We start from the raw sequence: 16,622 nt of genomic DNA, 5'->3' as shown, positions 1-16,622 counted from the left end.
AAAGGTAATCCATAGACAACAGGTTCTACTGTAAGAATATATATCGGATGCTCCCTGCCCCAGCCCCCCAACCCCCCCTCCCCCCGCAAAAACCCAACCATACCTCCAATAAACAAAACCAAAAACAACACAACAAAAAAACCCGATAATCTTACTAAATACAGAATTGGCTAAAGTGTATGAGGACTGTACTTTTAAAGGGAAATCCCTGAGTTTGCAGCATTTTAAGATGTTTCCGACTAATAAAATAGTTCTACGATTAAACTTACATATTAAATATATTTTCTTGTTTAGAATCTCAGTGTGTGTATATTCGATTTGTTTCTGGTCGTCTTAATATTTGTAAGAAGCCCAAACTGGATTTTGTACGTACGAAAAAACGTATTTTAGGAAATAAAATGAAATTTATCCTAGTACAAATATTAGAACAACCAGAAACACGTTTAATATACAGCCACTGATATTTTATGCAAACAAATGTATTTGATATGTAGTTAGTCGTTAAAAAGTCTCTGTTAGTTGATGACATGTTAAAAATTGCAGCAAACTCAGGAATGTCCCTTTAATATTTCAAACTCATTATTATACATAAATTTGCCACTTTCAGTACATATTGTAGGCACATAGGTCAAATATTGTTAAAATAACAACATATTCAAAATTGTATGTTCAAAAATGCGAAAGCTAAGTGACAATATATCTACCTACATATATATTTTAGGAATTTCCTGAATATGCCTGTCTTAATGCAGACAGACGGGTGAACTACCTTCTCACAAACAAACTAATATATATTCAACTGACAGACAATTATAAATATAATTGGCCAACTACACAATAGGCTATTTGCAACAAATTAGCTACTGATTTATTTATTACAACACCACAGTGAAAGACATACAGTTCTACAAAATCTAATTACGCGTTAGACACATACCAGAACAAGTATTTAAAAATCATATCAGCTGTAACAGGTCACAACATCAAATTGCCTTCACAACAAATGGTAACATAATATATGTGGTTACAGTTATTACTTCCAACCAATTAGTCAGCATGTACAGCATAGATATAAATAATACAAAAGTTGTCATTAAAATAACTGAAGTATATGGAGTTTAATTTGTTTTCGTTTTTAGAAGAGTCTTTCACAATTAGTTTTGCACAAAACCTGACAGACTATGTTTAGTGGCGTTCAAGACATGTTTCAAATATCCACCAACTTGAAAACTCATCGGCGTAGAAACAAACAGCATGAGTGGTCCGCAAATTGTAAAATACTGGCTACGCCCATGTGTACACTGAATTCAACTTAGAGACATCACAACACGTTATAACAACAAGTCCAGTCATACTCTATAATATCATCAATTACAGGCTTTGCAGTGTTCAGTACTCTACTGATATGAAGGTTCTGGCACTTCGAATGTTAAATCAGTGAGATGCTAGTGCTATTTGTAAGCGTAAAAAGGTAAAATAACTTAATAAATGAAAGACACCGGTGATGCTGTTTTTTGATAAAGTCCACACAAAATACCAAAGCAGATAATTTCACATTTATATCGATTTTCAAATGAACATCTTGCAAGTCGTACAAAAGTCATTCGTCTGAGCTGCTAGTTCTTCCACTGGATGCGTAAATAGACGCCATTTGTAACTAAACGGAATAAAGCAGGGTTAAAAAAACACATTGGCAAACATTTTTTTGTCAAAAACACGGGTAACGGGGTTGAAAGGTAATGGAAAAAAGTAAGGTTGCTTTTTGATTTGGTTTCTGGTTGTTGATGTTTTTGTTTGTTGGTCTTTTGCTCCTTTTTTCAAATTTACAGGATTTTTTTATCAAATAGACCTGTTAAACTTAATGATACTATTCAGTCTTCTTCAATCTATTTCAGTGACATTTAATGTCACTGCATCGGTTTTCTTAAATGTTTCTGATTTATTAGTATTTGGCTAATATGCAGTCGTACATAGTCAGGCGACATCTTTCAGGTGGGACACTGTTTTTGAAGATGGTCGTTTTATTTCAATACCATCATGCATTATATTACGTTTCTATTACGGCCATCCTGTTATTAGTGTCTGTTTTTTTGTGATACATTTTCCTTCTATGTATCCCGTCTTGAATTTAGTTTCTTACTCTGTCACTTCCGTTTTTAATATTTATGTTCCCTGTTACATTTTTCATACTAGATTTTGATGACCTAACGTTATAGTGAAACATTTCCTACGTAACTGTATCTTAGTTTGTCAGAATACAAACACGAACTCATATCATTCGACGATGTCCTGACGTCAGTTCTATAGGGTGCATAGTGTAAAATCGTGGCATATCTATATGAAGGCAAATACACACGTCAATAAACATCACCGTCACCGAGTTGGAGCCGATTTGTCATACCAAGTAAACAACAAATAAAAATATCAAACGACAACAACACCGCTAGCCATATAAAGAAAGCCTAATTCTCTCTGATTTACTTTAGATAAAAATATTAAAGCGTGGGCAGGGATAAAATAGAAAACATATAAACTAGATACCATCGAAACGTGTTCACGAACTATATCCTTCACTGAGCAAGATGCCTGAAGTGAAGCATTATTGTCATGCTTGACGCAAAAAGCTGACTTTCCACCCAATATATTAACTCGGTTGTGTTTGTTGAATTTTTAATCACAAACCGTAACAGGAAAGAGACAATGGAGAATGTATGCTTCTTGGTGTTGTTCCTTTCTGCTGTTCTGTGGACTCAGTGTACACCGGCGAGGATCAGCGACGACGACCTACGTCTTGCCTTGAACTTGGCACGAGAGCTGGAGACACTGCAGAAGAGACAAGACATTCCAGTTGATATTGGAAATCATGGCACGAATACACAAGGTGACACGTCGGCAACAGAGACGTCTGGGACAGGAACGTCAGATACAGGGACATCTGGGACAGGGACGTCAGACACAGGGACGCTAGGAACAGGAGCGTCAGACAAAGTGACGTCTGAGACAGGGACGTCAGACACAGGGACGTCAGGGAAAGGAACGTCAGATACAGGAACGTCAGACACAGGGACGCCAGGGACAGGGACATCTGGGACAGGAACATCTAAGACAGGTACATCAAACACAGGGACGTCAGATACAGGAACGTCAGACACAGGGACGCCAGGGACAGGGACATCTGGGACAGGAACATCTAAGACAGGTACATCAGACACAGGGATGTCAGAGACAGGAACGTCAGAGACAGGGGCATCTGGGACAGGAACGTCAGAGACAGGGGCATCTGGGACAGGAACGTCAGAAACAGGAACTTCTATGGCAGACAGCGGCACACAAACAACTGCTGGTAAGGATGAATAAACGAGATTTACTTTGTGGCAATAAGCTAGTTATACACACGCGAACAATAGGATTACCGGGTATATATTTTAAAATTGCAATGTCCAATTTGAATTTAGTTTATTTAGTTTATTCATATACATATACAGATACATATACATACAAATACGTTTTATACAATACAAATAAAAGTAATTACTCTACGATGCGGCTAAATGTAGATTTATTTTAGACGACTTGGACCATGTAATTTATTTATCATGAAAACTATAATAATTTCCTAACGTAGTCGATTTTTAATAAGGTATATCTAACCCACTTGTCTACAGTTTTATAAGTAAGTCCGAATATATCGAAATATTATATATATATATATATATATATATATATATATATATATATATATATATATATATTTAAAAACACGAAGAGTCAATCTGCAGGAATCGAACCTACTGCACCATATCGCATGCCATTTGACAGTCCACTATATAGGCGCACATACGCCGAATACATAATTATGTAAATGGACTGAACAAGAAAAAAGAACCCCGTTCAAGCAATATGTATTCTGCGACTACCTCCTCTTTCCTGTTTTAACTATTTTAACGATATCAATTAGGCATTTTTCCATTAATCAGGGGCAATATGTAGCCCAGTGGTAAAGCGTTCGCTTGATGCGCGGTCAGTCTAGGATCGATCCCCGTTGGTGGATCCATTGTGCTATTCCTCGTTCCAGCCAGTGCACCATAACTGGTGTAATAAAAGCCGTGGTTTGTACTATCCTGTCTGTGGGATGGTGCATATAAAAGATCCCTTGCTGCTAATCGAAAAGAGTAACCCATAAAGTGGCGACAGTGGGTTTCCTCTTGCAATATCTATGTGGTCCTTAACCATATGCTTGACGCCATATAACCGTAAATAAAACGTGTTGAGTGCGTCGTTAAATAAAACATTTCCTTCTTTCCTTGTCTATTAATTCTACTCTGACCCATCCATGCTCTTCCTTTCGCCAGTAGACTCGGATGCTAAGGCTCTGGAAGCTCTGAAGCAGAAGGCGCGCGATGGACGGGAAGAGATGACAACTCTACTCACCAACCTCAGAGGAGACATCGAAGACATCCAGCAGAAGGTGGAGAAGGCGCTGGACAAAATCGAGGACACGATCAGAGCGTTGCTAGATGAAGCTGCGGAGGCGAGATCTCAGAGCGTGGCGGAGCGGAAGGAGATGGCAAAGAAGATAGCTGCCATGAGGGCCGCTGCCAGAGCTGCAGAAAGGAAAAAAGCCTCTGAAAAGGATTCTGACAAGGATGACAAAAAGCAGGAAAAAAAGAAACACAAGGACTGGGGACACGGGAAAGGACATGGATACAGACTCGGGTTTTTGAAGAACGGCAACATGAGAAAAACAGCTGATAATTTTTTGAAGATATTTGCCAATTTCGTAAAATCCAGACAAGATTAATGGTTCTGTTCTGGTTTTATATTTCTAGACTACATTAAAAGTTATGTTTTCAGTTTTATTTGAAACATACCTAAATGCACTTCACTTCGTTTATAGCAGCTGTATTGAATACAAAATTGTACTATAAACACTTACAACTAATAAAGCAGATGTTATCTACCAGTCATTATTAGGGCATTGTTATTTTTAGATCAACGTAAATCATTGCATATATCTTAGGGCGGGACATAACCCAGTGGTGCAGCGCTCGCTCGATGCGCGGTCGGTGTGGGATCGATCCCCGTCGGTGGGCCCATTGGGATATTTCTCGTTCCAGCCAGTGCACCACAACTGGTATATCAAAGGCCATGGTATGTACTACCCTGTCTGTGGGATGGTAATATAAAAGATCCCTTGCTGCTAATCGAAAAAAGTTGCCCATGAAGTGGGTTTCCTCTCTCAATATCTGTGTGGTCCTTAACCATATGTCTAACGCCATATAACTGTAAATAGAATGTGCTGAGTGCGTCGTTACATAAAACTCTCTCTCTCTCTCTCTCTCTCTCTCTCTCTCTCTCTCTCTCTCTCTCTCTCTCTCTCTCTCTCTCTCTCTCTATATATATATATATATATATATATATATATATATATATATATCCCTCTATCTCTCCCTCTATCTCCCCCCTCTTTCATTCTTTCTGTCTCTTTCCCTCTCTCCTCTTCTTTCTCTATCTCTCTGTAGGTCAATGGGCTATGCCTGCAAGCTATTCCGTTTGTTGTTTAATAATGCAATCCCATTTCTTGTCAAGACTCGTGGACATATGAACGAGTGTGCATCAGCAGTAATAACAGAATAGTAACCGGCAAACACACTTTTAGTTACACGAACACCTAGTCACTAAACAATTCTTCTTATTTGGAAATAATTTATTGACCTTATAGTTATATTTCTGATGAATAATTTTTTGTCTGTTTTCTGTCTTTTTGGGGGGTTTCATTTCGCGTTTATTTCATTCATTCATTCATTCATTCATTTTTTCTTTCTTTCTTTCTTCTTCGTTTTTGTTCATTCTACAAGTAAAAAAGTAGTTTGTTTTATTTAACGACGCCACTAGAGCACATTGATTTTTTTATCTTAACATCGGCTATTGGACGTCAAACATATGGTCATTCTGACACTGTTTTTAAGAGGAAAGCCGCTATCGCCACATAGGCTACTCTTTTACGACATACAGCAAGACATCTTTTATTTACGCTCCCCACAGGCAGGATAGCACAAACCATGGCCTTTGTTGAACCAGTTATGGATCACTGGTCGGTTCACGTGGTTTACATCTACCCACTGAGCCTTGCGGATCACTCACTCGGGGTTTGGAGTCGGTATCTGGATTAAAAATCCCATGCTTCGACTGGGATCCGAACCCAGTACCTACCAGCATGCAGACCGATGGCCTAACCACGACGCCACCGAGGCCGGTCATCATTCTACAAGGTGCCATGCGATAACTGCGGGGACTATGGGTATAAAGGCGTAAAACTGGTCTACCCTTTTATTCGGATAATTGTTCTTGTTTGTGGTCCGTCAACTTTACGAAAATAAACGTAAGTGAAATAACACCAACATTAAAGAGACATTCCTGAGTTTGCTGCATTGTAAGATGTTTCCGACTAATAAAATATTTCTACGATTAAACTTACATATTAAATATATTTTCTTGTTTAGAATATCAGTGTCTGTCTATTCAATGTGTTTCTGGTCATCTTAATAGTTCTTCAAATAATTTCGTACGTAACCCCCCCAAAAATATTTTAAGAAATAAAATTAAATTTAACCTAATACAAATATTAGAACGATAAGAAACACGTTTAATATACAGCCACTAATATTTTATGTAGAAAACTATATTTGATATGTAAGTACAATCGTTAAAAAGTCTCTGTTAATCAATAACATCTTGTAAATTGCAACAAACTCAGGAATGTCCCTTTAACTGAATCAAACAAAAGTGAAAAATAAAGCAATTAGCAAGGGTCTAACTTTAAATTGCCCTCCTCCGCATCCGTCTGAACTTGAATTTCAAGTCAATTGGACTTGGTCGACACCTCCATTTACTAATAGTCATTACGAAGGACGAGCTGGGTTATTGTATGTTTCGATTTGGCGGAAATTCTCAAATATGGATGCCCGTTAGCAACAGAACGTCAATCTATAAGATACCAATATTTTGAGCTTTTAAGGCCTTGTGTTTAAATTATTCCACAAAGTGGGAAATGGAAAAGCTATTGATTTCTGTACTGATGCAAAATGGATGCGCGCGGGTAAGAACAGTTCTACTCACGCCTGGCCTTATTGGCTGCTGGCTGTTGTCCTTACAGGCCATTTACAGGCAGCTTATCGGGTACATTCAGGCGCGTGTACAAAGGGTGGGTGTGTGCGGGTGGGTGGGTGTAGCAGCCTAAAATGCCCCAACTGCCCAAGTTGTCCTGGGGCATCAAGGGCAGTTGGGACACCTTGTTATTTTCTCCCATTTATTTAGTCTGGTTTCAAATACATAACATAAACTGGCTACAGCGGCGAGACGTAGCCCAGTCGTAAAGCGCTCGCTTGATGCGCGGTCGGTTTGGGATCGATCCCCGTCAGTAGACCCATTGGGCTATTTCTCGTTCCAGCCAATGCACCACGACTGGTATATCAAAGGCCGTGGTATGCGCTATCCTGTATGTGGTAAACTGCATGTAAAAGATCCTTTGCTGCATTCGATTTTTTTTTTTTATAGCTCTGATGACTATGTGTCAGAATTACCAAATGTTTGACAACTATAGCCGATGATTAATTAATCAATATGTTCTAGTGGTGTCGTTAAACAAAACAAAAAAAATTCAAAATGGCGACAGTCATGCACTGCAACTTCTAAATCGCGGTAACCAAACGAGTTTACTAGTATTAAGGCAGCTGTTCTCGAATTGCAAATAATACATGATATTTTTTAGTATTACTTTTGTTTTCAACCACAATGTCTTGGGCACACACCTCATCTGTAAGGAATGTATGGTGGTTAAAGGTTACTGGCCTTGGGCCGCTTTTCTCAGCTGTGTTTTTCTGTTTGAGTTGAAGCGTTTATTAGAATAAGAAATCAACCCGATGATGTCTTAGAGAGAGAGAGAGAGAGAGAGAGAGAGAGAGAGAGAGAGAGAGAGAGAGAGAGAGAGAGAGAGAGAGAGAGAGAGAGAGAGAGAGAAAGACGTGCTAGTCATAAGTTAGTGATGAGCTGTTGAAATTGATACACCGTGTACCTGTGACGAGTTCACAGCAGACGGTTGTGACTGTTGGTTTACGGATCTGACAGTGTCGTCTCTCTAGATTTTCGCGGGCACGAAGCCCACGGCTACGAATTCCTAATGAGCGCCGAACCTGCGTAAAACTGCTACAAGAAAACTCAAATACGGTTATCGATTGTCAAGTGGAGTTCAATGACTGGAAAAACATATCATTCCCAGAGGCGTGTCCATACGTTCGATCACTTGGAATAAGTTGGTTCAAGGGTATTTGAACAGTACGACTTTTGTCTCCTGTAATGTGTGTCAGTCCATATTCATAGACATCAAAACTGAGCTGGACGTGTTACCCACCTCACCCCACCCTGTCAAAGATTTTTGGAGACCCTTTTGTTAGGTGGCTTAGCAACAATGTTTCGGCGTAATGTTACAAAAGTGCCAGTAGAACAGTATAGAACAGCGTGCTTCACTTAAAGATCCTACGTTCAACTTCGCCACCTACCCATTGAGTCGTTAAAACTCGTTCTGGGTGGAAACCGGTACCGGGCTGCGAACCCAGTGCCTACCAGCCTTATGTCCGATGGGTGGGGTGGGGGGGGGGGGGGTAGTGGGTGGAAAACACTTTAGTGTGTGCTTTCAAACCATAAAAACATGTTTTTATTTTATTTTTATTTTATTTTACAATTACACATTAAATACATATTCTTTTTTTTAAAATATTAAACGCGCTCTCTCACAGATGGTTGACCTAATTATTGACCCAACAAGGTATTATATAACAATATATACATTTGATTTGTACCTAAAAGTACTGTGTTGAACCATCTACATAACCACCATATCACACTTATTATTGATATTTTATAAAAATAATTGAATTATGGGTACGGTCCATAATTCTGAGAAAAATAACGGCTATTTGGAAAGCAGAGGTGTAACATATTATTTTGAGTCACGTGACGGGCATTCCCCGAATAACCGCAGTGCCGAAACGATTTACCAAGCTCGGGTCACGAAAACGCTTGACCATCCTCTGCGACGTAGAGTAAATAGGACCACCCCCCCACCCCCAATGAAAATAAGTTATTAAAAAATAATTAAAACATGTACTAAATAATAATACACTTATACATTAATTTATTTTAGTAACAGAAGCATGTTAAACGTCGACAATCCCCACTAGTTAGGCCTTTGCATCTATAGGTAAATGTATCGTTAGTCATACGCGAGAAATTCTAAACATCTGGATCACAAACACCGTCATTTTCCACCTTGTCAGATTCATTATTATACAAAATATGCCATAACAGCTTACTTGGGATTGGAATTGTTACATTTTTAAAAGAATACTCTGAACTAGACGGCGTTTATATACGATGTTACTATATATACGAAGGCCGTGTCTATAGCCTCCACTAACGAGGGCTGGCTATATTCACAGCCAAAATGTATATAGGCGGTAAATAAGTACATGTATTTGATTGATCTATATTACCGAACCATCTGGAACAGGAGGAATACATACTAAGTACTGTACGAACAGTGCATTTTCTGAACAGGCGTGGGGATGGGAGAGTATATGAATTTCGCGGTCCCTTTTGTGTACTTTTTCCATAGATATATGAATAGCGTCATATTGTCGCTACAGTACTAACGAAAAATTAATTATAATAAATAAATAATAATAATAATAATGATAATGATAATAATAATAATAATAATAATAATAATAATGATGATGATGATGATGATGATGATGATGATGATGATGAAATAAATAAATATACTTAATAATTTTTCACTGATTGCAATTTTGAGGCTGCTTACGTAAATTTTGTAAAACAGTTAATTTTACCGTAAATAAATATGACTAAAAGATTATGTTGCTGTATTTAGTCACATTTCAAATGCTCAAAATTGCAAGGGACAATAAAACTCAAAATACATTTTTTTTATAGGCTACTAGTAAAGCTGAGACCACTCTCGGGTCCCCCTCTAAAGTTATGTAATGTTTTTGTAACAACCGCTCCCATCCACCCCACCCCACCGCGACGTGATTTTATCAACATTATAATACATGTAATAATAATAATAATAATAATAATAATAATAATAATACACAATTATTATTCCTATTACTATTACTACTACTACTACTAGTACTACTAGTACTACTACTACTACTACTACTACTACTACTACTACTACTATTATTATTATTATTATTATTATTAGCCTACTACTACCTTTTTGGGGTGGAGGGGCGGTGTTTTATCTGGAGGAGTTTTGGCTATAAAAATGCAAGATTAACGTGCGTGCACACACGCACAAACGGCAGGCTGAACTTGTCCCTGCACGTAAAACTGGAGTCAACTGGGTAATAATTAGCCAACCTTTGGACGACAAAACATGCAACAGTACACTGTTTTTTTTTACGCTATACATTAAAACCGAAATACCACTTTGCGAACCAGTCAAAATAATTTGCACACCCGCCTAATAATAATAATAATAATAATAATAAATGGTGAGTTCGTGTTCAGACTGTTTATTATTTTATTTCAGCATATTCGCGGTTATTTTCGTCATGAAATAATATATTTTTTATTATTTGCCATGTATATAGCCGGCCCTCATTTGCCAAGTAAATTCCAAAAATACATTATACGGTTGTCGTATATATAGCCTCATCACTACGAGTCTATTTTTTTTTTTTTTTTCATGTCTCGTCACAAGAAGAGTTCCAAATTTTAAAATTGAAGCGTATCATGGAATTCCCTCGATCGTAGTTCAATTAAAATATTTTGGTACATAAAATAACTAGGTTTGGTATTCCAAATGAATGTAAGTTTCATTTATAATGCATATTTAGAGAAACAAGGCCCACTAAATCCGTGATTGAGCTCCTTTAATGTCTTAATAATTGTTGCACGAGATCAAACTTCGTTTCCGTACGACATTATTGGGGTGGGGGGTTTGGGGGATGTGCGTAAAATCAAGTTTGGTATACTACGAAAAATTAACAACACAAAAATGCATTTATTCTATATACACTGGTATTTAAAACAAAACGTATTTAATATGTAATTTAGTCGTTAGCTTCGTTTAATTGCAAACACATTACAATATTAGCAACGTCAAAACAGTCTCTTATATACACTTTGGGATAATTAGGGGGGGGGGGGCGTACTGCCCTCGGTCCCACCTCCCCCAAGCGGCTGCAACATTCCTGTCATATGTCATTATATTCCCTTACACCGTCTGGAAATACGACATGCTGTCGCCGATATAGCCCTAGCGGAAATGAAACCAGCTTGGATCCAAAAGCCAATATTTGAAATCAGACAAAATATTTGATTAAATGTGAAAATACAGGCATACTGATCACGTGCGTCGTTTCGGGGCCCTCACACACACAGGGCAGACCAAATGCAAAAGATCCATGAGGTAAGAAAATTAGATTTCATAGATTAGATCCAAGAGACAGGACACAAGTGCTGGGTTTGATCTCATCCCCGCTTGTCCATGTCAAGAATAAAGATAATGGCGTCATCTTCTAGAATGGAGTGGGGTTGGGGCGCTATGGGATCTAGCTGAAACGATAGAGCGCTTGCCTAAAGTGCTTGGGTAGCTGGGTCGAAATCCCTGGATGGATTCATTTTATCCCCGTCCTAAAGAATGTCACGCGGTTGGTGTATCAATAACCGTTGTACCTACTGTGCTGTCTGTGGGAAAACAATATATAAAAGATCCCATACTGCTCACGTAAAAATATACCTGGCTACCGGCCTCGGTGGCGCAGTGGTTAAGCCATCGGACTACAGGCTAGTAGGTACAGGGTTCGCAGCCCGATACCGGCTCCAACGCAGAGCGAGTTCTTACGGGCTCGATGGGTAGGTGTAAGGCCACTACACCCTCTTCTCTCTCACTAACCACTAACTAACTAACAACTAACCCACTGTCCTGGACAGACATCCCAGATACCCGAGGTGTGTGCCCAGGACAGCGCGCTTGAACCTTAATTGGATATAAGCATGAAAATAAGTTAAAATGAAATGTAGTTGGCTTTTCCTTTGAAGTCTGTCAGAATTATTAAAATTAAATGTTTGACATCTAACAGCCGATGGGAAATAATGAATCAATGTGCTATAGTGGTCTTGCTAAACAAGAAACACAACTTTAACTGGGGAATGAGTGTTATACCGACTTCAAAACGTCGATGAATACGACTTGTTACGCCATGTAACTGTATTATTTCACAAGTAGGAAAATAAAAATAATGTCAATCAACATTTCAAACGATTGTTTGGTGCCTATCATACGTTTGTTACGAATCGCTTGGTCTGAAATCTGAAGAGAAACCCGCTGTTGTCACAGAGTCAACTCTTATTGATAGTAGCAAGGGGTGTTTTACATACGCCTTCCCGCAGACGTATACACACGTTTATTTACCACATCTGCTTCTGTCTGTCGATATGCCTGCCCCTCCCCTATCTGCCTCTCTCCTTGTCTCTTCCATCTCATCTCTCTCTCTCTCTCTCTCTCTCTCTCTCTCTCTCTCTCTCTCTCTCTCTCTCTCTCTCTCTCTCTCTCTCTCTCTCTCATCTCTCGGACTACTGCAGGCGCGTGCTCGATGTGTGTGTGTGTGTGTGTGTGTGTTTTGTGTTTGTGTGTGTATGTGTATGTTTGTGTGTGCGTGGTGTGTATATTTGTATTTGTATTTGTGTGTGTACGTGTATGTGTGTGAATGTGTATGTGTGTTTGTATTTCTGTGTGTACGTGTATGTGTGCGCGCGTTTGTCTGTATGTGTATGTGTGTTTGTATTTCTGTGTGTACGTGTATGTGTGCGCGCGTTTGTCTGTATGTGTACGTGTGTGTATTTGTGTGTGTACGTGTATGTGTGTGTGTACGTGTATGTGTGTGTGTATTTGTGCGTGTGCGTGTATGTGTGTACGCGTACGTGTATGTGTGTGAGTATCTGTGATGTGTGTCTCTCTCTCTCTCTCTCTCTCTCTCGGTCTGTCTGTCTGTCTGTCTCTCTTTCTCTCTCTCTCTCTCTCTCTCTCTCTCTCTCTCTCTCTCTCTCTGTTTGTGTGTGCGTGCGTGTGTGTATTTCTGTGTGTACGTGTACGTGTATGTGTGTGTATATCTGTGATGTGTGCTCTCTCTCTCCTCTGTGTGCGTCTCTCTCTCTCTCTCTCTGTCTGTCTTCTTCTCTGTCTCTCTCTCCTCTCTCTCTCTCTCTCTCTCTCTCTCTCTCTCTCTCTCTCTCTGTGTGTGTGTGTGTGTGTGCGTGCGTGTGCGCGTGTGTGCGCATTTTTAAAACTCCTACACACGTGCCTGCTCTGAGGAGTGGATGATTCACGTTCAGGTAGTTAATTTGACACGGACCACCCATCCGCATCCATCACCACTCTCCATCGGATAATAAAAATACATTACTAGTTAAAAAGTTTGGTTTGTTTAACGACACCACTACAACACACTGATTTACATTAATGGAAAGACATAAATAAATCAACAAAATAATTTTTCCAACTGAAGGGAAACAACTCCTGTAGGCTTACATTTTTTGGCAGTTACTTTTGTCATGAAAAGAAAGGTCATAACTATTTAAGAGGTCGAAGGTATAATTGTGGAAACGCTGAAGGTTGAAATTATTACCGGCAACTATAAATACATTACACCGCCTAGCTCGTAGCTGGCATGCGGGATATATAACCTGGGATCAGTTAAGTGTAGCAAGTTGAATTCTTAGTTTGCGAGATGGCCAGATGTTTCGTGTTTCTCGTGTCCTGTATGTACATACTACATGCAGCTTTTAGTGCTGAGGATAACAAAACGCGCCCATCCGTTGTGTACAAATGGACGAAAATCGATTACAATTGGCCAAACAAAACGATGAGAAAGGAGTACATTATCGCTTACGATTATTATGCCATTACGAACGTTATCTCGGGTATAGCTGTGTACAAGAATGACACGTATGTAACTGTCACCCGAATCAGTCAAGGCGTGCCGTCAGCGGTTAACAAGATTATCGAGAAAGACGGAGAATATGTCCTCGAACCGTATCCCAGTTGGGAGATGAACAAGGTCGGAAACTGCGACGGGTTCCAGGCGGTGCAGAACATAATTGTCGACCCTAACAAAGGGTGGATGTGGATAATCGACCACGGGCGGATAAACACTCTGTGGGGAGGCCTCAAGGTCCTCTGTCCGCCCAAACTGATCGTGTACGACATGGAAAACGAAACGGTCGTGAGGAAGCACGTCTTCCCTGACAACGTGGCCACGCACAACGACAGCTTCTTCGCCGACATCGTCATCGATCCGGAGTCGGGCTGGGCGTTCATCACCAACAACCTGGAAAACAGGCTCGTCTTCTACAGCTTCGATGACGACGTCTCGTACAGCTTCAGCCACAAGTCGTTCCTGCCCGAGATAAGAAATCACACCATCACGGTCCAGGGCAGCACGATCAGGCTGGCTAAGGTGTCGGCGGGGGTGGACGGAATAGCCATGTCTCCTCAGAGAGACTACATTCTGTACAGCCCTCTAGGGGGATACGGCCTGTATCAGTTGGAGACTAAATTTTTCACTCGTATTTTGAGAAATGCTTCCCTTACTCTGAACGACAAGGCTTATGCGTCCATACTTGATCGGCACATTTCTAGAGTGGGTAACAGGATTGCTCATTCACGCGGACTTCTGCTTGGCCAGAAGAACTTGTTTTACGGAGGCATCAGTCTGGACGCTTTGTATAGTTGGGAAGTAGCCTCCCTTTTGAGTCTGTCACCTGGACCCATCCCAGGACACGTACCCCAAATCAAAATGGGCGAAGACGCGGAACAGATGAGGTGGGTGGATTCACTCACCATCGATACGGAACAGAACTTGTGGTTTACGTCATCAAAATTTGTGCGCTACCTCAGCGATAGCATAATCTTCAATGCACCCACAATGTTTATTTGGAAGGTGTATGTGGGCGAAGACAGCTATTTGAAGCCGTACAATGGATCCCAAACAAGTGACATAAGCTATGCTGTGCGAAATACACATTCGTGTTTGTTTTTGTTGACTATTTCGGTTCTTGCATTTGTTGTTTATGTTGTGAAATAATTAACGTTTTGAGAACTGGAACATTTATATTTCGATATATACATATATACACATACACACGTCAAAGTTTAGCTTGTGTATCTCGATATATATATATATATATACACACATACACACGTCAAAGTTTAGCTTGTGTATCTCGATATATATATATATATATATATATATATATATATATATATATATATATATATATATATATATATATACACACACATACACACGTCAAAGTTTAGCTTGTGTATCTCGAATACTCGTGATACCGCATGACGTATAGATCATTATTATATTGGGTTTTCGTATGTTGAGTAACGGTACTTTATGCTGTACAGACCTATGCAAAATACAATCAAAATTTGTTATATCGAACTTTTGTATATAAAGTACCTCAGGTGCGCACAATAAAGATGTATGCATTTGTTTTGGTACACTGGACCATTGTTTTAGGGAGAGTGGGTTCATGGGGAGGAAGGGCTGATTTTGCCCGAATTAAACGAAAATGCCTGATGCTGAATACAAACTTATATTCATATTTGTATTACTGTCAAACAGCTATTACAGAGTTGAAGACGAATAAATATGCATTTTTACATGGATTACAATTGATAGTGTGAGTAAAATTATGGAAGTTATAACATCACACCATAAAAAAACCCGTACGAGACTGAAATCAATTGCACACCTCGTGCTGGAGCAAATCTTCAAAGGTGGGCAAAATGAGCTGATCTGAAACCTTTTAATCACCTATTTCCAGTGGCGGGTCCAGAAAATCCATTTAGGGGGCCCAATGACATGAGACGAAATGCCAAGGGAACTTTGGGGAAGGTTGGGAGGGGGATCATAAAAAATGAAAATTAATAACTAAAATATATAACTGTCGCAAATTTAGGGGGGTGGGGCGGGCCCCTGCCCCCTAGATCCGCCTCTGATTTCCATCATTCAACTCACAATAATAGTTTTTATACAGATTCAAGCATTTTCGTTTAATTGGGGCAAAAATCATCCTCAATTAATCTAAAATATTGTATTAGAGCGGGAATCATTACCTACCCAGTGGTAGGCAGACATTCCGTGTTTTCGTTTCAGAGTTATCTCTGAGAGAACGGCAGCATACCGGCCTCGGTGGCGTCGTGGTTAGGCCATCGGTCTACAGGCTGGTAGGTACTGGGTTCGGATCCCATTCAAGGCATAGGATTTTTAATCCAGATACCGACTCCAAACCCTGAGCGAGTGCTCCGCAAGGCTCAATGGGTTGACTCAATGACTGAGAGAACGGCAGAGTATTCTGGCTAGAGTGAATATTGTATAACTATGTTGTATTATGATATGTCATATATTCAGCTGATGAGTCGTAAAACAAACTTGACTGAGAGAAAGTAAAGTAAAGTTTGTTTTATTTAACGACGCCACTAGAGCACATTGATTTTTAATCTTATCATCGGC

At 39.6% G+C, this 16,622-nt stretch overlaps 2 protein-coding genes across 3 annotated transcripts; both read left to right on the top strand.

Annotated features, from left to right (window-relative positions):
• The first annotated feature begins 2,576 nt into the window (after positions 1 to 2,576).
• LOC121375986 (GPI-anchored hemophore cfmA-like) lies at positions 2,577 to 4,970 on the top strand. Of its 2 annotated transcripts, none has more exons than XM_041503736.1 (2): positions 2,577 to 3,343; positions 4,356 to 4,970. In XM_041503736.1, the coding sequence occupies exons 1-2, from the start codon at positions 2,701 to 2,703 to the stop codon at positions 4,799 to 4,801; spliced, it is 1,089 nt and encodes a 362-aa protein (XP_041359670.1). In that variant the 5' UTR covers positions 2,577 to 2,700; the 3' UTR covers positions 4,802 to 4,970. The 2 variants fall into 2 exon arrangements, with proteins under 2 accessions (XP_041359670.1, XP_041359669.1); XM_041503735.1 differs by having other exon boundaries at positions 2,578 to 3,343; positions 4,353 to 4,970.
• Positions 4,971 to 13,743: 8,773 nt separating this feature from the next.
• On the top strand, positions 13,744 to 15,597 carry LOC121375139 (major royal jelly protein 3-like). Its single transcript, XM_041502398.1, has one exon. The coding sequence runs from the start codon at positions 13,824 to 13,826 to the stop codon at positions 15,177 to 15,179; it is 1,356 nt and encodes a 451-aa protein (XP_041358332.1). The 5' UTR covers positions 13,744 to 13,823; the 3' UTR covers positions 15,180 to 15,597.
• The last annotated feature ends 1,025 nt before the right edge of the window (positions 15,598 to 16,622 follow it).

Source organism: Gigantopelta aegis, chromosome 6, assembly GCF_016097555.1.
Source record: "Gigantopelta aegis isolate Gae_Host chromosome 6, Gae_host_genome, whole genome shotgun sequence".
NCBI lineage: Eukaryota > Metazoa > Mollusca > Gastropoda > Neomphalida > Peltospiridae > Gigantopelta > Gigantopelta aegis.
Note: the sequence above shows the minus strand (reverse complement) of the source record. Positions and strands in the feature narration are given on the sequence as shown.

Excerpts from the sequence above, each read along its gene's own strand:
- LOC121375139 (XM_041502398.1), top strand. The coding sequence starts at position 13,824 with ATGGCCAGATGTTTCGTGTTTCTCGTGTCCTGTATGTACATACTACAT.
- LOC121375986 (XM_041503735.1), top strand. The coding sequence starts at position 2,701 with ATGGAGAATGTATGCTTCTTGGTGTTGTTCCTTTCTGCTGTTCTGTGG. Across the intron at positions 3,344-4,352 it reads CGGCACACAAACAACTGCTG|TAGACTCGGATGCTAAGGCT; the intron begins GTAAGGATGAAT and ends TCCTTTCGCCAG.